At 46.5% G+C, this 20,340-nt stretch overlaps 1 protein-coding gene across 1 annotated transcript in view; it reads left to right on the top strand.

Annotated features, from left to right (window-relative positions):
* The first annotated feature begins 19,634 nt into the window (after positions 1–19,634).
* ERP44 (endoplasmic reticulum protein 44) overlaps positions 19,635–20,340 on the top strand; it is a 57,142-nt gene continuing 56,436 nt past the window's right edge. Inside the window, exon 1 of the mRNA XM_083188171.1 lies at positions 19,635–19,843. Coding sequence (XP_083044297.1) covers positions 19,730–19,843 — 114 coding nt within the window. The 5' untranslated portion in view covers positions 19,635–19,729. The remainder of the gene's footprint in view (positions 19,844–20,340) is intronic.

The following is a 20,340-nucleotide window of genomic DNA, read 5'->3' as shown; positions in this document are numbered from 1 at the left end:
GCATATTGAGGCTATATGCTCCATAAAGGGGATGCAGTTGAAAACCCAGCGGTTGGAATCACAGCGTTCAAAATCCCGACACCGGAATCCCGACCGACAAAATCCCGACACTTTCATCCTCCGTGGGTGTCCATGACACCCATAGAGGGAGAATAAATTAGTGTGCCCGCTGCGTGGCAATCCACGTCCCCGCCTTGTTGGGATTTCGGCGGCCGGGATTCCGGCATCGGGATTTTGAACGCCGGGATTCCGACTGATGGGTTTTCATACCACTGAAGCAGGCCAAAATTTCTCATAAAGCAGAGTGCTGGATGTTTGGACATTATGTATGTGTGTGTGTGTATATATATATATATATATATATATATATATATATATATATATATATATATATATATATATATATATATAGATAGATAGTTGTTTGGAGGTGCGGCACTCCCCGCAGATTAACAAGACAGGATGCAGTTGTTAAGGCGCCTTGTATGCCTTAACAACTGCATCCTGTCTTGTTAATCTGCGGGGAGTGCCGCACCTCCAAACAACTATCTATTTGATTATTACAGTGGGGGCACCCAGCCAAGTTACATTACAGCGTTTGTGCAAGTGAGTGTGCCGGTCTCCTGCTATCTTTTATATATATATATATATATATATATATATATATTCACCCATACAGGCCAGCACACCTCGTCATCAGCAGCAGCAGCGTTGCCTTCCCCTGGTTTTACGGATAGAATTCCAAATTACAGACACTTTGTGGACGTCACAGGTCTCTACACCATCATCCCACATGATCAAGGGCTGATGGCTGTTAGGAGACTAATCCAAAACAATGTATTGTACAAAGGTCCCAACATTGATTTCTTTTTGAATATGTTGGAAACTGTCTTGACCCACAATTACTTTTTGTATAATGGCAAGTTCTTTATACAAACGTCAGGTTGTGCGATGGGGACGAATTTCGCCCCATCGTACGCCAATATGCTCATGCTCCAAGTTGAAAGTTACCTGTTTTTGTCCAACATCGATGTATCTGGCAGGATTGTGTTCTATGCCAGATACATTGATGACCTGTTTCGGATTTGGGGTGGCGATACTGACGAATTAGCTGATATCATACAGAGACAGAATTCTAGTGCCAGTCCAGTAAAATTGACTTATACAGTCGACACAGAAACTGTTAACTTCCTTGATGTACTTTTTACAGTGAAAGATGGGAAAGTGACAACGGGGGTTTTCACTATACCCACTGATCGTAATGCCTTTTTACATGCGACTAGCTTCCACCCCAAAAGCCTGAAGTTCGGGCTTCCTTACTCACAATTTGTGAGGGCAAAAAGAATATGCAGCAATGAGGCATTAGCTGAAGAAGCCATAGATGTTATGCTTAACAAATTTTTGGTGAGTGGTTATAAGCTACCATTGTTACAAGAAGTCAAAGATAAAGTGATGTGCCTTGACAGAGATGATTTATTGAAATATGGTAAAAAAACAGAGGGCTCAAAGAGGTTTCCATGGGTAACACATTTTAATACACTAAGCCCCGTAATTAGCAAAGTAAGTAAAAATCTCCGGCCTATGGTTAAATCAGATCCTACACTAGGACTTGAGAATGTTAATATCATGAACTGCTATACTAGGGGTAGAAATATTAGAGACCTCATTATGAAAATGGATTTGACCAATTTGCAACAATTGACCAGTGAACAGTTCCTTAGACCCCGTAAGGGATGTTACAGATGTTTTGACTGCACTGCTTGTCGGTCTACAGGTCCTTATTTCTTACACCCGAGATCCAGCAAGAAATTTTTCATTCAGCATCGTGTCACGTGCACGAACAAGTTTATCGTATATATGTTGACTTGTCCCTGTTCCCTTAATTACGTGGGTAAAACCGAAAGGACCCTTAGGGAAAGATTAGCGGGACATCGATCAGCCATCAAGGCTGCTTATGAGAATGGTGGTAGTGATCAGCCTCTTGCACGCCATTTTTTTGAGGCGAAACAGGCTTCATTAAAATCAATTATCATTGACCATATACCTACCTCATTGAGACGAGGTGATCGTGCCTCCAAACTTTTGAGAAGTGAGGCATGTTGGATCCAAAGACTAGGGACATTGTCTCCCGGTGTCTTAAACAAAGCGCATGGGTTACATTGCTTCCTATAATTTTGTGTACTTTAATTGTTCTCTATTTTAGGTTAGCAAAAGTGGTTATAGTATGAATTGCATTAAACCTTAGAGTTACATTATACTCATCTAAATCAGCATGCTACCGTGAACCGTAGATAATGTTTTTTCTTTTAATGTGATTTTTCTTTTAATGTGATTTCTCTAGCAGTGTTTATGTTTCTTCGCATATATCTGCTATAATACATTGGATGCACTTTTGAAATTTAAATATTTGTTAAACATTGCTTCTTGCGTATACATGTCTTTTTGATGCCTGAAATGTCTTAAGTGTTTATTTAGTAAAGGTAACCTGGGCAACCTGACGCAGGTCGGTACTGCGTGACTGACGTGTCATTCGCATGCCGTGTACGGCGGGTTGCTGTGACAACGGATGCGCTTTGATGACGTCAGTACACGGAGCCGCTGGCGTCAGTGGATCCTGGGCGTCCTCGTGCACGGTGATCTTGGTATGTATAAATATGCTTGTTTTTTGTATGATGTTTTATGTCCTGATGACGGAGTGTTATTAAAAAGCTCCGAAACGTAGACCTTAACTCCATGTGTGAGCGTATTTATTGAAGCGAGTGCCGCCCCACGAAGTGTAGTGATGCACAGAATGAAACTTGTTGCAAAATCAAAGTATTCTTTATTGGCCCATCACAGGTGTGTGTAAGGGATGAGTTAATCTAGAAAAAATAAATGTAAAATCTGTCATGCGCCAATAATTTGATTGAGCAACTTCTGTTTTGTGCACCATATATGGGCTCATTAGCTAAAAAGCATGCTGATCCTTGTAGTGCCATATTGGGGAATCATGTGTGCCTCCAGGTGATTTGGCTTTCAATTTAGAAATAAATGAATGTATGACACCAAGTGGTGATTTATAATGTAGTGTAGATCTTCCAGAGCAGAGATGCCATGATGGCTGATGGCACATGTTTGCAAATCTGAATCTCAAAAACGAAGATTGAGAAGTGTTCCCATGTGTAGACTCTTTTAGATAAACTATACTGTAGGTGATGGCCTCATACCAAATATAGAAAAATTCAGTGCTTAACTCCAGAGCCGGCCCTAGCCTAAATGACGCCCTAGGCAAGATTTTAGCTGGTGCCCCCTAGCACCCGCATTAGTTTTCACTGGGATTCGCCGAAAGTGTATTCAATGCTAGGATGGCGAATTGATTTCTCCCTGATTTTTGCCGTAATTCACCATTTTGCATTCGACAACTTTTTAAGGTGAACTGGAAAGTGATCTTTTAAAATAAAGTTTTTTGGGTACTTGTGAGTTATCTGGGCTGCCGATTTTTTGATTGTATGCCTTAAGTTAAGGCATACAATCAGATGCGATGCGATGCGATATCGCATCGCATCGCATCGCATGCGATCATCGGATGCGATGACCCGATTTTTCCATAGGAATCAATGTTAAAATGGACTGAGTCCATTTTAACATGGAATTCAATGGGAAAAAGGGGTCCTTTTCATACCCCTACTATCCAAGTGGGCATAGAGTTGGGTATAAACCTGTGGCGAGCGTAGCGAGCCACCGAGCCCGAAGCGTGGCGAGCGAAGCGAGCCCCGCGAGGGGACGGTATTCTGTGTCCCCTCGCGGGGCTCGCTACGCTCGCCACGCTTCAGGTTTATATCCAACTCCATGCCCACTTGGATAGTAGGGGTATGAAAAGGACCCCTTTTTCCCATTGAATTCCATGTTAAAATGGACTCAGTCCATTTTAACATTGATTCCTATGGAAAAATCGGGTCATCGCATCGCATCGCATCGCATCCGATGGTCGCATGCGATGCGATGCGATGTGCCCGATCCGACCCGATTTAGAAATCGGCAGCCCGGATAACTCACAAGTACCGTTTTTTGTTTGTTTTTTTGGTGTAAAAAAAAATCAGATTTTTTTTCTGTGAAGGGGCATGCTATTTTTAGTCATGTGCTTGAAGCACATTATTACATATTCAATTTTTTTTAACACATATATATATATATATATATATATATATTATTTTTTTATTATTATTTTTTTTTTTACACTTTCACCAGCAGGGGGCCGGGAGCCGCTCATTAGATATTCATATATTCACTTAACTGTGGTCCCGACTTGTTACGTGCGGGAGCGGCACCCTACCCCTGTCCCGTGCCAGCATTCCCCGGGGGCAGCCTCTGCCTGTGCCCCGGGAGCCCTCCCCCACAAATTCTGGGTCAGGCAGTGAGGCTTACATCTCCCTGCCTGCGAGCCCCTGCTGCATTGAATAGGGTGACAGGGAGGGCTGGCAGCGAATGCCAGCCTAAACAGTATTCGCTGCACATGGAGAATAAAAACATTGAATACTCCCCTATAACTGCCCACATTGTTAACACGTTGTTTCCTTCCAAGAGTTTAAATCAATTTAATTTAACATGTCATGGCTTTTTACAATAACATGTTTTATCTATGCCTCTTAATACAGTTGTATTAGGAGCAGGCCAGGTGACAGGGGGGTCAAGGGGACCCCAGTTTTTTTTTATTCTTAAAACGGAGTGCAGCAGTGGCTTAGCTCCGGCTCCTCTCTTCAGTCACTTCAGCCTCAGGTCTCTCCTGTCCATTCAGCATGCAGGGATGAAGGGACAGTTAACAAACTTGTTGCCACTTTACAAGTGTAATCAAACACTGCTGATAGTGATTACTCTTGTATAGCGGCAAGCAGTTTGCAGACAGTCCCTTAATCCTAGCGCACTCCTGTGACCCTACAGGCAGAGAAAATGCAGTGTGGTTCCAGCTGCAGTATCCAGCATGGTAAGTTATTAGAATGGATGTAATGGCCAGTGTGGAGGCTATAAGGGGAGAGGGTGATCTGTCATTCCGTGTGTCTGTATATGGGCAGTGGCATCAGGGCCAGTGTAAGGCTTCTCAGCACCCTAGGCAAACTTTCAACCACTGTCCCCCATACTACCACCAATACCCACTATCCAACCCCTTAAGGTATACTTGCCTAACATTCTGGAATGGCAGGGAGACCCCACAAAAATTGCTTGGTCCTCCCAGCCCCCCGGGAAGGTGGGCAAGTCCTCTGCATTCCCATCCCTTTGAAACCGACAACAGAGTGCAAGGAGAAGGGGGCAGCAAAGTAGGGAAGTATGCCTCAAGGGAAAGTATGGAGGCGAGGTCTTAGATGTTCCACAGCAGCCACCTGCATTAAATACAACAAGGATCCTCATAGACACCCTACATTTTTTGATCGGCAGACCTGTGGCACCCCCCCCCCCCCCAGTTCCCGGCACCATAGGCAGCTGCCTAATGGTAGAGCCGACGCTGAGTGGGATAACTAAGATACCGAAGACCCCGGCAGGGTCTGTGGGGAACGCTGCCATCCAGGATGCTGCTACACCAGGTGCAGTCTCTCTCCCTTAGCCAGGCCAGGATGCATACATACAAAACATAGATGATTCCCGCACCAGTCTTCAGGTTGGTGAGACTATCTTATCTCCTCTAATATAGACGTTTCGTGGGATAATTTCCCATAATTATGGAAAAGGAGGTATTACCTACTACTTAGTTAGAGACACACATTTTTAACAAGAAAAGGTAAGCATGGTATAGGTGCACTGAAAGTCAAAATATTACTCATAAAATGTAACCTTTAATGATATTCAGTAAAATTAGTGAAATATCAAAATATATTAGAAAGAAATAAAGATAAGAAAAGTGTCAGATTTAAGATATGAATGACCGCTACTCCACCCTGTCTTAAGGCCCCCAGACATTAGGCCGACTTGTCCTAAGGACAAGTCGGACCCAATTCTCCTCCGAGCCGCCCGGCAGCTCCCCGGGAGGCTCACATACAATTTAGGACTTGATGTGCCATTTTTTACATGTGATAAATCGCATGTGATTTATCACATGTAAAAAAAATAACGGGGAGCTGCAGGGCAGTGAGGAGCAGTGGGGGCAGGCAGCGGCGGCTCTCAAAAGAGTGGCCGGCTGGGGAGGAAGCAGTGGGGCCGCAGCGTTAATCAGATCAGTGCTGGGGCGGGTGGCAGTGACCAAATCATCAGTGTCCACTGTCCAGCGCCGCAGCGGGCGGGCAGCGGCGACTATTACATCTTTACAATAATGTGTCAAATGACTCTCCGGCTTTTGATTGGCTGAGATAGAGCACTCTCAGCCAATCAGTGGCCGTGGAGGGAGGCCACTGATTGGCTGAGTGCTCTATCTCAGCCAATCATTAGCCGGGCAGTCATGTGACATGTTATTTTAAAGTTGTAATTGCCGCTGCTGCCCGCCCGCTATGGCGCTGGACAGTGGACACTGATGATTTCGTCACCGCCGCCTGCCCCAGCACTGATCTGATTACCACCACCGCCTGCCCGCGGCAGTGACAGAAAGCTGATCACGGGACCGCGCATCGGATCAGTTCAAATGTCAAACACATGCAATTTTGGGCCGATTTCACCTGATTTATTGGCCCAAGTGCTCAAATCGCGTGGAATCGGTCCAAAATCGCATAGTGTATGGGGGCCTTTAGACTTAACAGGGTTAAATTGTCCCTGTATGCTTCTAATGTGTCTTCTTATGCACTCTCTCCCTGTATTTTATGTCAGGAAGAGTTACTTTTTTTGTGCTTTTAAATGTTGCAAACTACTTATGTGCTGTATAGATACAATTGGTGTCAGAATCTCTGTTTCAATATTGATATTCAGCTAATTGTATTTATTTCAAAATGCCAGCAGAACTGGGGATACTGTTTTTACTTTAATAACTCAGTCAATCCTCTCTTATCTGGTATTCACACTTCTGACACAAATATGTAAAAGGTTCACATATATCACTGATTGATTTGTGTGTTTTATTATAATGTCATCCAACAGTGATAATTATTTTATTCTGGCAGACAGACACCTAATATTCCCTTAAACCGAACTCAGTCTGATAAACCCCAGACTGTCAATCTGAATATGTGATTACTGACATAAAACCACGCTAGCAGCCTCTGTAGTGCTGGGATAGCGCTACAGAAGCTGTGATCTGCGCAGGAAAAAGTCAGCTCACCCCGCTGTCAGTGTGGGGTGAGCTGGCTCTGCAGCAGCGAGACCAGCGCTGGACCCTGGATTGGTAAGTATGTTGGTGTAAAAGTGAGGTGTGTGTTTGTGTGTAATAAAGTTATACTTTTCTGTGTGTGTGTCTTTTATTTTAACATTCTTTTTACAGGTGGACTACAAGTCCCAGCGGGCCCATTAATGCCCCGCATGCTGGGACTTGTGGTTCTCCAAGTTCCAGCATGCGGGGGAGGCCTTCCGGCACTTGTAGTTCACCTGTATAAAGCAATGTTAGGAATGTCTGATTTAACCCTATTAGGCTGGCGTCCAATGCCCTTGGATGCTGGTGATCGCCCCGGGCTTCAGCCCTGGATGGGTGAAGCCTGGGGGGACCCCTTTATTGGGGGGGTCCCCAATACTCCAGGTACCCGGTCCAAGGCTGACCAGCCACAGTGCTCATGTTTCTGCTGGGGGACCTTATGTAAAAAGTGTCCCCCGGCTGTGGTATGACGCTGAGTGCTGGTTATCCTCAGATTTTTTCTTGTCCCCCGTATTTTTGGAACCAGGACCGGTCCAAGCGTCCTGGGCTGGTTTCAGAAATACGGGGGACCCCTATGCTTTTTGTCCCCAGTATTTTTGGAACCAGGTCCAGGTCAATGAGCCCGGGGCTGTTTATGCTCAGGAGGAGGGACCCCATGCCATTTGAACCTGGGATGTTTAAATCCAGCTCAATAACTCCAGGCAGACACCAGTACAATGCTTTCATCCTGACAAAATGTTCAGTGTTCTAAGCTCCCGCCTTATCCATTTGGATTAGCATCCTGTAGTTCTTTTATTCTTCATCTCCGTTCCAGGTTCCTGATTATTCTCCGTATCAAGTATTTCTTCTATTCATTGTCATTCATATTGTCGGCAGTCCAGTCCACTCAGCCTGGTATACACCGCATCAAGTTGTCAGTTCTTTATAATTTAGTCCACTCATCCAGAGACTTCTATGCTTTGTCTTTAATTACAGGTTTCCTGTCCAGTCCACTCAGCCTGATATACACCAGATCAAGTTGTCAGTTCTTTATATTGAAGCTATTCTACCCTGCCAGGGTATATGGTCATTAGGTCGACCCATATTACTGTAGGTCCACTATTGAAGGTCAAAATATCTTAGGTCAACACATGAAATTGGTCAGCATGGCTAAGGTTGACAGGGTTGGAAGGTCGACACAAGCATTAGGTAGACAATGGCAGGTCAACAGTCAAAAGGATGACATACATTTTTTTATATTTTTTAAGATGCAGGCTTTATTTTACACACTACCATCCATCCATGCCGACTACGTTGACACTCGGGACAAAAAATTTTGACCTTTTGACTGTCAACCTTGGCATTGTTGACCTAATGCTGGTAGATCTTGTTGAGATAGTGTGCTCAGCACCTGTCTCCTGTTAGCATCAGTATCAGCCACAGCCCGCAGGCTATTTGTCCCATTTTGCTCCCCGTCCCCTTGTGTGGGAGTTCCCAGTGTAGTCACGCGACCACCGTGTCCATTGTTAGCAGAGCGCGCACTTTTCAGTCAGAGGGATAGCACACCCTTACTGTTAGTGTCAGCGCGCCTTGTCAGTCAGGCTGTGTCCCGCGTTGTGCGCTGTGTATGAGATGGAGCCCTGCAGTGTGTGTGACAGGATGGTGCCATTAACCCATACAGCAGGCCCTGAGTGCCCGCTATCTACCCCGCCGGAGGGAGAGCGGGTGCCTGTCAATCACCGCCTCAGTGAGATTCTCTGTATAATGCTGCAGCACTAGAGCCTCACAGAGCCTCAAGTTTCAAGTCTGCAGGCTGTGCAGACTTCTACTCTATGAGAGACCTCCATAATCCTCCATCGCAGCTACAGGAACGATAAGTTCAGTACCTGCACCATACACCTGTGTAACCTGCCTATTATCTACTGTATACCTGCAAGGTAACCCTTTCACTGAATGTTAACTCTGTGCATACCACAAATAAACTACATTCCTGGTTAAGCTTGTCTAACAACACCACAGGCACCGCTATATACTCTTCCAACAGACCTAATATGGATCAACCTATAGTAATGACTCATGCCACAGACTTTTTAACTTTATCCATCTTTAGCTGGTTACTAGTGAGATTCTGTCAACTGTGAGTGGGCCCAGGTGAAGGGCCGCTAAGTCCACACCTCCTTGTAGTGGTTCTTGGTGAAGACCTCCTGGCGTTGAGATTATATTCTTCCAATTGAATAACCCCTGAAAAAAACAGAGGTAGATTGGGCGCTGATTGACCACACAGTAAAAAAGTATATAATACAAAGAAGAAAATATATTAAGCTGCAGTTCTCAAAAATTGTACTAGTGTCAGTACAAAAAGAACTGCATATGCCCACAAGTCAGATTACTAGGAATCTGACCGTGGGAGTATGCAGAAAAGAATATTTGATTCCTGAAGGGAACGGAGGACTGTGCTAATATTTAAAATAATCTCTCCTGTGCCATGTGTGAGCTCATATGATCAGAAACAACGGAGACTGTTGCAATTTAAAAGCAATAGTTTGCAATTTATTTTTGTATAAATGTTAAATAAGAATATAATATATAAAAATACACATATAAATAGGCGGCCACCTATAGCAATCAATGTACTAGTACATTATATCAATATACATTGAATGGACATCAAAATAAAGAATGACAATAGAAATGAAAAATAAAAAATTGAATAAAATACAATACAGTACTTTTGAAAAATGAGAGAGCCACGAGACTTCCAACAGATATATGTATATATTCCACACTGAGTATTTATAATTAGAGGAGCCGGCTTTAGCCCGCTAATTTAAAAAAAAGTGTCAAATAGCCATTGTTTCTGATCATATGAGCTCACTCATGGCACAGGAGAGATTATTTTAAATATTAGCGCAGTTCTCCGTTCCCTTCAGGAATCAAGTATTATATTCATCCAGCAATGGTTACAAGTCTCTAATAAAGAATTTACGAATCATCTAGCCTAAGTCAGATCCAAGATTTTTGCTGCAAAAAATCCTTGTGGGTCTCATGTCCAATTTTGGATTACCATGGGTACATGCACCCCTATTGGTACACAATTTTTTCAAAACACAGAGTTCTCTACTTATACCCCTTTCCTACTACCTGGGAAGTTAAACTCGGTTCAATCATGAGTTTTAAAAAATCCTGGGTCCATTGCAGGTGCGCAGGACCCGGAATTTAAGTCGACTAAAATCGCGTGTAGAGCCCAGAGGCGTAGCTAGGGTGGAGCCGGCGGAGCACAAGCTCCGGACACGGACATGTCACCTGGCGCTAGAGCTCTGCCGCAGGCTCCCTCGCCCTGCTCACCTGCTCCTTGCTGTGCATCAGTCAATGGGGGAAAGTAAAAACCCGGCGAGTGCTCTCACTGCGCATGCACCAGTTTGGGACACCCCACTTGGGCTGCCAGTACATGGAGCTATGACAGCAATAACTTTCCAGCAGGAAGGCATTCTGTGCACATCACCAGAGCTACAGTGCTTCCATGGGCTGCTTGTGACAAAAAATTTGCCCTTCACCTATTACAACGCACTATAAATACATTACTTCCCTGATTCGGGTTGAGGTCTGGTATAGTCTTTCTGGATTTCTCTTGATTAGTATATGGAAAACAAGAGAGAGAGAAGGCTTCCAACCTTGTGTAATGCTGATATAATTGCTTACAAATTCTGTTTCATCATTTCAATAGTATGACTAATCAACAGAGATATGAATTTGGGTAACTTCCCCTTTCAGGGTACTCACACTAATGGTGCAGAAAGGTGCAAATCAGGAGTTCTTTTGTTCTCCTGCAGGTCAAAATAAAGGTAGGTTTCCACTACAGATATATATATATATATATATAAAAGATGATCCTTTATTATAAATGGGTAATAGTATACAATAAAAAGATAGTTAGGGTACTCATCTCATATGTTCAGGATTTCCAGCAGTCCAGATGGTATTCTCCTGGCAAACCATAAATCCTACTTGATGAGGTCTGCTGCTCCCCTTGTGCTGGGTCCACCAATGCGTTTCAATCCTATATGAGGATCTTTTTCAAGGTGCTTAAGCCCAGCATTTAATGGGGTTTATATACCCCTCCTGATTGGTCTATCATCTGCACGTGTGTCTTAATTATTTCTACCGTGAATAAATTATAACCTTCCCCTTTGGTTTCCTAAATCAACATATATCCTATACATGTTCCCAATCGCCGGTATCTCCTAATTATTTCCGGTGCCGTGGCCATCTTGTTTCCGCCGTACGTAACCCGGCGGGATGTTGCGGCTGCCAGAAGTGACCCGGCGAGATGTAGTTATTATATCGCGGCCATCTTTATCCTCCCGCATCTAAATCCTTTCACGGCCATCTTTGTACTCCCGGAAATAGCGCTGCTAGATGGTATCATTGTGTCTTTCTTTTATAGTCCGATATCTCGCGGCCATCTTTGTCTTCCAGTTTCTTCATCCTCTCGCGGCCACCTTTGTACTCCCGCATCTTGGTCCCGCATATTTTTTTTGTCACAAACGTATCTTTTGGTTGGTGATCCCTTTTCTGCTCATATTCACCTTATTTTCTTGCGCTACAGAAATTCCATCTATCCTTATTTCTATTGGTGTTCCATGGGCTGCTGTCTGTGCAGTCCAGCAGAAGCAAATCCTCTTCAGTGAGAATGCCCAGGCTTCAGTGTGATGCAGCTGAAGGAAGTAACAGTATGCATTGCAAAGGTGCATGGAAGTTTTTATATTTTTATAATATTTGATCCTCTGTGAATAATATTTATTTAAACTATTATTTGTGAGTAGATATTTAATAGGAGTATAATTTTCTGTACTTTAATTAATATTAAAGTTATTTAAAGTGTGTATTTTGCTCTGTACCTGTGTGTGTGTGTGCATAAGGGTACATCATTTGTTTAAAGTATATGAACAAAAACACTGGTACAGAGCAATCACAATCAAGGTTACTTTATTCCATAGTTTAAGGTGATTTAAAGTTGAGTATCTGTATGTTGTGTTCTGTTTGCAACGAACAGTACCCAGGCAATTGCAGCCCCCCTTAAGTCTAAAGGCAGGAGCCGCCACAGCCCCAGACCCATCGAAAGCTTTCCTGGTTTCATTAAAGTCCCCCCCCCCTTCGAACCATATAGTAGGCAGCAGTCCTTCCCTGACAACAGTACTGTATGAAGCAGAGAGGAGGAAGCTACTGGAAATCAAAGGTGAGCTGCATTTTGCTGTTCATGGAATCACTGTGGTGCCAAATTAAACATGCTATTGGTAAGTGTGGAGCCCTTAATGAGTGGAAATTGCTATGAGAAATGTCAGGTATGCCCATCGTTGGGTTAACCAATTATAAGTAGCTCTGGTCAGGGCCGTTTCTAGAGGCAGACAAGCCGTGCAGCAGCCCAGGGTGCCGCACAGCTTGTCCGCCTCTATTAAACAGCCGGGGCACCCGGCAGCTCCCCCAACACCGCCTCCCTTCCTCCTCCTCTCCCCGTCCACACAGGCAGTGGGCACAGCTGATTTTCCAGGGGAGGGGAATGCATCGCGCGTATCTCCTTCCCCTCGCTCACTGTGTCACTTGGCTGTCAGCCAATCATAGCTCGCAGGCCGGCAGCCAATCAGGAGCCAGCCTGCGAGGTATGAATGGCTGACGGCTCAGGTACATAGTGAAGGGGAAGGAGAGACGCGCAATGCGCTCCCCTCCCCAAGGAAGCAGCAGCAGCAGAGGCCGGGGGGCAGGGGCGGATTGGGGACTAAAAGTGGCCCTGGAAATTTCCTGGAAGTGGCCTCATGTAGGCGGCAACAAATCAATAATAGGTGGAGCCAGCATAACAGTAGACGGCATTACTACATCACTATTCTTAGAGACACCGATGACAGGCAAGACTAAAGCATCAATAGTGTATGGAACTATACAGCACACATTGCAGCACCCTTTGACTGATTTGGCACACTTAACAGCACCCTTGCAGTAAGAAAAAAAATATATCTTTTTTTTTTCTTTTAATTAAAAATAAAATAAAAAGCCAGCTCCCCTGGATTGAAACGGCACACATGGAGCACCCCTGGAATTATATAACACACCTACAGTAGCAGCACCCCTGAAATTATACAGCACACATTGTAGCACCCTTGAAATTGTACAGCACACATGGCAGCACCCCTTGACTGATATGGCACACTGATAACAGCAAACCTGCAGTAAGAAAAAAAAAAAAAAAAACATTTTTTTTTTTTTTAAAGACAGCTGCCCTGGACTGATACGGCACACATGGCAGCACCCCTGGACTGATACGGCACACATGGCGGCACCCCTGGACTGATACGGCACACATGGCGGCACCCCTGGACTGATACGGCACACATGGCGACACCCCTGGACTGATACGGCACACATGGAGGAACCAGTCAGACACAAAGAGAAATATGTTTAGGGATGCAGAAGAGCCAACATCATGTGCATACATACATTTCTACACCACCACCCTCATACATACATACATTTATACACCGCTACCCTCATACATACATACATTTATACACCTCCACCCTCATACATACATTTATACACCGCCACCCTCATACATACATACATTAATACACCGCCACCCTCATACATACATACATTTATACACCGCTACCCTCATACATACATACATACATACATTTATACACCGCCACCCTCATACATACATACATACATACATTTATACACCTCCACCCTCATACATACATTTATACACCGCCACCCTCATACATACGTACATTTATACACCACCACCCTCATACATACATACATTAATACACCGCCACCCTCATACATACATAAATTTATACACCACCACCCTCATACATACATACATTAATACACCGCCACCCTCATACATACATACATACATTTATACACCGCCACCCTCATACATACATTTCTATACCGCCACCCTCATACACACATTTCTACACCGCCACCCTCATAAATACATTTCTACACCGCAACCCTCATACATACATATATTTCTACACCGCCACCGTCATACATACATACATTTATACACCGCCACCCTCATACATACATTTATACACCGCCACCCTCATACATACATACATACATACATTTCTACACCACCACCCTCATACATACATACATTTATACACCGCCACCCTCATACATACATACACCCTGCCTCTCTCATACATACATACACCCTGCCGCTCATACACACACCCGGCCTCTCTCATACATACATACATACATACACCCTGCCGCTCTCATACATACACCCTGTCACTCTCATACACACATACACTCTGTCGCTCTCATACACACACATACATACACCCTGCCTCTCTCATACATAAAGAAACACCCTGTCACTCTCATACACACATACACCCTGTCGCTCTCATACACACACATACATACACCCTGCCGCTCTCATACATACACCCTGCCTCTCTCATACATACACCCTGCCTCTCTCATACATAAAGAAACACCCTGCCTCTCTCATACATACATACACCCTGTCGCTCTCATACACACATACACCCTGTCGCTCTCATACACACAAACATCCTGTCGCTCTCATACACACATACACCCTGTCGCTCTCATACACACATACACCCTGTCGCTCTCATACACACACATACATACACCCTGCCGCTCTCATACATACACCCTGCCTCTCTCATACATAAAGAAACACCCTGCCTCTCTCATACATACATACACCCTGTCGCTCTCATACACACATACACCCTGTCGCTCTCATACACACAAACATCCTGTCGCTCTCATACACACATACACCCTGCCGCTCTCATACATACATTCATACACCCTGCCGCTCTCATACATACATACACCCTGCCGCTCTCATACATACACCCTGCCGCTCTCATACATACACACATACACCCTGCCGCTCTCATACATACATTCATACACCCTGCCGCTCTCATACATACATACACCCTGCCGCTCTCATACATACACCCTGCCGCTCTCATACATACATACATACACCCTGTCGCTCTCATATATAAATACACCCTGTTGCACATACCACCACTTTTATACATACATACACTGCTGCTCTCATACATATATACATACACAGATGGTGTCATATATATATACATACATGCACCCACCACCACTCTCATCATACAAATATATGCAAACATACACGGCCTCTCATATATCCATCCAATCATACGACACACCTCCTCCAGCTCCATAAATAAATACAACCCCCCACCCTCCCGAGTCCCCAACAATACAACAAATCCCCAGTGCAGCCCCATACGCAATTGCAAACACCAACTCCCTCTTCTCCCCCCCCACCCCTTATTATTACAAACTATAGTGCGGCGCCATATGAGTATAGTAATCCCCCACCCCACTGGCCACTGACCACATTCACACTGACACCACCTGCCCCGGGTGGTGACTTCATCAGCCACCACTACTCCAGGGCGGGCCTCAGTTCGCAGAAATGGCTCATTACTGTTACCGCTGGAAGCCTGCAGTGCTACCATCTTCCTGCTTCTTATTGCACTGCCGCTGCTGCTTCTTCCGATGGGGCACTGCTTCCGGCTCCTTAGTCCCGCTGGACTGTTCGGCGAGTCGGAGCTCCTGCCGCGGGGGCAGCAGTGGAACCTGCTGTGCCTTCTGTGTACTGTACTGACTGCACACAGGAACCCGGGCCGCGGTGTGGCGCACATCAAAAATGTGCAGTGACAGGTCGCTCTCGCTTGATAAATTGCGGGCCCCCAAAAACGGCTGGGGCCGGCCCAAATTGCTGAAAATGGGACTGGCCTGGGGGGCAATTGTCACCCGGCCCAGCCCGCCACTGGGTGTCAAGCAGAGCAAGAGACAGTGTCAGAGAGGCCCTTATTCTGATCGATGCGGATATTCCCGCTTGCGTACGCGCCGCCGATGTTTATCTACTGCGCATGTGCAGAGGTCACTCTGCGCATGTGCAGGCGAATTCGCCGCAAGGATTCTCTATACGCCGCACAGGGGGCGTAGAGGGGCGTGAGGGGCTACTTATCCTCATTACTCTATGCATACGCCCCGCGTTTTATGGGCGTTCCCATGCAAACGCGGGGCGTATGCATGGTAATGAGGCCGTGACGCGTGGGTACGGGGCGGGCATCTGACATCGCCGGATGTCAGCTGCCCGCCCCCATACAAGATTTCACACGGACAAGTGTCCGTGTGGTCTTGTGTTGCGGGACCTGGTGGAGCGTGCGGCCCTGCATTCGATGTTCGGCGACCATCGAATGCAGGGGCTGCTCCCACCATGGAGGAGGCGTATCCCCGTCCAATTTCATACGGATCGCCACATATCCGCGTACGGACGGCAGGTGGCGATCCGTATGGAAGGCGGGGATTCGCCTGCACGGTTGCGGCCGCATATTCTGATCGGGCCGCACCAATCAGAATAAGGGCCAGAGTGAGACAGAATGAAAAAGGATGTTAAGAGGGATAGAGGGAGGGAGAGAGAGAGAGAGGGGGGGAGAGAGAGAGGGGGGGGAGAGAGAGAGAGAGAGATAAAAGAGTATAGATTGGGGCATGGAAAGAGAGTGAAAAAGACAGGAGAGAGAGATAACCAGTAATTAGAGTGGGGAGGGGGATAGGGGAATGGAGAAAACAGAGGAGAGTAGGGGATTTAAAAGTCTTGAGACATCAATTTATGTACCATATATTTACAAAGATTCCCTCCCCCTCCTCCTCCGCAGTACTTGAGTGAATTGTGTCCTCTTTCTGTTCTGAATCTGTACACTGCGCAGTGCGTACCTGTCCTGAAGCAATGGCAGAGAGTTCCTAGTCAGCAGGCTCACGATTACTGGGTCTTCACCACGTTTCCTCACCAGAGCAAGCACCTTGCCAGCGTCAGCGGGGTGATCATCATCACGGGAGTGCGGCGCTGCTCTGCTGGTGGGGTGCGCACTGGAGTGGGGTGCAACGCTGCTGGTGGGGTGCGCACTGGAGTGGGGTGCAACGCTGCTGGTGGGGTGCGATGCTAGTCTGCTGGTGGGGTGCGCACTGGAGTGTGACGCTGCTGGTAGGATGCGACGCTGGTCTGCTGGTGGGGTGCGCACTGGAGTGCGACGCTGCTGGTGGGGTGCAACGCTGGTCTGCTGCGCACTGGAGTGCGACGCTGCTGGTGGGATCAGCGTGTGATGATGAGGTCAGCATAGCCCAGGACCACGCTGCTGGTGGGGTGATCATGCTTGCTGGGGAGCTGCGTAGAGCCGGACGGCCCCGCCCCCTCTGACTGGATAGAGCAGGGGTGGCCAACCTGCGGCTCATTAAGGAGAGAGACGCAGATTGGCCACCCGTGCTCTATGCAGTCAGAGAAGGCGGGGCCGCCTGGAGACACGGGCTCGGGCTGCTGCCTGCCACCGCGTACGAAGTGTAATGAGGGTCCCGGCCGCAATTCGGCCTCAATCTAATCGGCCTCCCGGGAAACTTCCCGGTCAGTTTAATGGCCAATCCGCCCCTGCCGGGGGGAGACCCAGAGACAGTGAGTTGTGCTGCTTCTGGCACTTTGGGGGCATATGTGTGGCACTGTGGGAGCATATTTGGCACTGTGGGAGCATATGTGTGGCACTGTGGGGGCATAGCTGTCACTGTGGTGGCATGTATGTGTGGCGCTGTGGGGGCATATTTGGCACTGTGGGGGCATATGTGTGGAACTGTGGGGCATAGCTGTCACTGTGGGGGCATATTTGGCACTGTGGGGCATATGTGTGGCACTGTGGGGCATAGCTGTCACTGTGGGGGCATATATGTGTGGTGCTGTGGGGGCATATCAGGCACTGTGGGGATATATATGTGTGGCACTGGGGGCATAGCTCTCACTGTGGGGGCATATATGTGTGGCACTGTGGGGGTATATCTGGCACTGTGGGGGCATAGCTATCACTGTGGGGGCATATATGTATGGCACTGTGGGGGCATATTAGTAAACGGCATCAGTTGTGTGGCAGTGGCGCGTGGGGCATAATGTGTAATCGGCATTATGGTGTGGGGAGTATTGTGTAATTGCCATCACAGTGTGGGGTGTAATGGGCATCATGGTGTGCGACATAATGTGTATTTGTCATCATGGTGTACGACATAATGTGTAATTGTCATCACGGTGTGCGGTGTAATATGTAATTGTCCTCACAGTGTGCGGCGTAATGTGTAATTGTCATCACGGATAAACAGTGTATAATGATTCAAGTAGCCTGTCATTGTTTGGCCTTGATCTGTGAGGCGTACTAGGTCACTGTGTGGCCTTCAGTCATTTTTTTTTCTTCACCCTGGGATCTAAATAGTCTAGAAACGGCCCTGGCGCTGGTGGTTAACCTTGAGTCAGCAATGGTTTTTCCCTGATGATGGTCCCCTCTGCTCAATTACTCACAGGCCACATGCAAATAATGACACTGTTGACCCTAATTCAATAGCTTTCTATGATGGATTCAATGGCTAGAATTTTACATTTTTTTTACAACATTTTGGTGCCATATTTCCTGTATTTTTATGTTCTGCTGGTACAGTAAAGCTATGTAACAGCTTGCTAAGTAACAAAAAGTTATGCAAACTAAACCAGTAATGCAAAGTAAAAAAAGTTCTGCAAAATAAAACTAAAAGCAAGAAATAGATCACACAGAAGCAATGGTATGACTCTGGTGGTGAGGAACAATATACATTGGGTAAGCTGCAGCCCCCTATCCAAGGAATTGTGTACCTCTGTAGCTAGGACAAACAAATAAACAAAGTTTCCATTTCTTTATTCAGAATAAATACAAATGCTTGGTGTAGTGTATATATGAATATATATTTGGGTTTCTGAAAGATATGTTGTGTATATGTGCCTCTAGTCATTGCCAGTGTGGCCCGCACAGATCGCGCAACACACATCTCTGGTACACTGCATACTGTATGTGCCAGCGATGTGTGCTGAATGATCAACCCTTTTGTGTACGGATCTTTGGGGCAGATTTATTAGTTATTAACAGTTTCTTATATAGCACAGCATATTCCGTTGTGCTTTACAATAGGAGACAGTTATACAACAAACTGGGTATTTACAGACAGTAAAAGCTATGAGTGACCTGCTCGCAAGAAATCTACTATATGTATTAAGCCTGGTGAAGGGCTAAAGCGGAAATAAAGTAGGAGACAGATAACTCACCAGCCAATCAACTCTGTTTGAAAAATTACAGATGGGTGTTGATTGGCCGGTGCTTTATCTCCTTCTAGTTTATCTCTTCACCAGGCTTCATACATCTGCCACATTTATTGTCACTGTCACACTAGTGTCACACAGTTCCCAGCCGCAGCTTTAAAGCCTCCCGCTCTGCCCGGCCGTATTGGATGGGAGGTCACATGGTATAGAATGACCCCGGTCATGTGACTGTGATGTCATCAGAATCCTTCTCCTCCTAGTCGCTAGATCCGCTCTCTACCATCCGGAGAAGGAAGCCTATGGTCCGGGCTGTGAGTTGCAGAGTAGCCGTAGCTCCACCACCAGGCATGCTGACTAGGAGACACGCCATCTTCCTTCCGCTGAGCGATCCGGCCTGCGTCCTAGTCCTGCTGGTGAGTGTCCTTCCCGCTACCAGGGCACAGCTATGCCGCTGTCCGGGCTCTGTACCCGGCGTTGGGCTATAGGGCAGCGGCTGCAGCTGGGCTACACATGGCGGCAGGTCTCTCTGTGATCCCCAGTGCCTGGCTGCCTCTGTGCCCACGTCCCCCTGCTAAAATCTGAGTTACTATTCCTGTAGCAGTACATGCAGACGCCGTGCCCCCTCGCTACATCATGCCGCACTGTGCCCCTGCCTAGTGCTCCGGCCTGTCCCGGGGGCCGCTCCCCGGTCTCGCTTTACTCATTCGCCCCCAGTCTCCAACCACTTTCCGGCTCTCTCTGCCCTATGTTGTGTCTGCCTCTGATTGGCTGAGGACCCGGAACTCCTTGCTGCTGCTGCACCGGCTCCACACAGCCGGGCCGGGAGGGTGTGTGTGTGGGGGAGGTGTGAGTGCACAAGGGGATACTCCTTCTGCTCTGCTGTGTGTGTCACCGCTGGCATCACCTTGTC

The sequence above is a fragment of the Crinia signifera genome, chromosome 5 (genome assembly GCF_055691185.1).
Source record: "Crinia signifera chromosome 5, ASM5569118v1, whole genome shotgun sequence".
Lineage (NCBI taxonomy): Eukaryota > Metazoa > Chordata > Amphibia > Anura > Myobatrachidae > Crinia > Crinia signifera.
The sequence above is the reverse complement of the archived record's forward strand: the minus strand, read 5'-3'. Positions and strand labels throughout refer to the sequence as shown.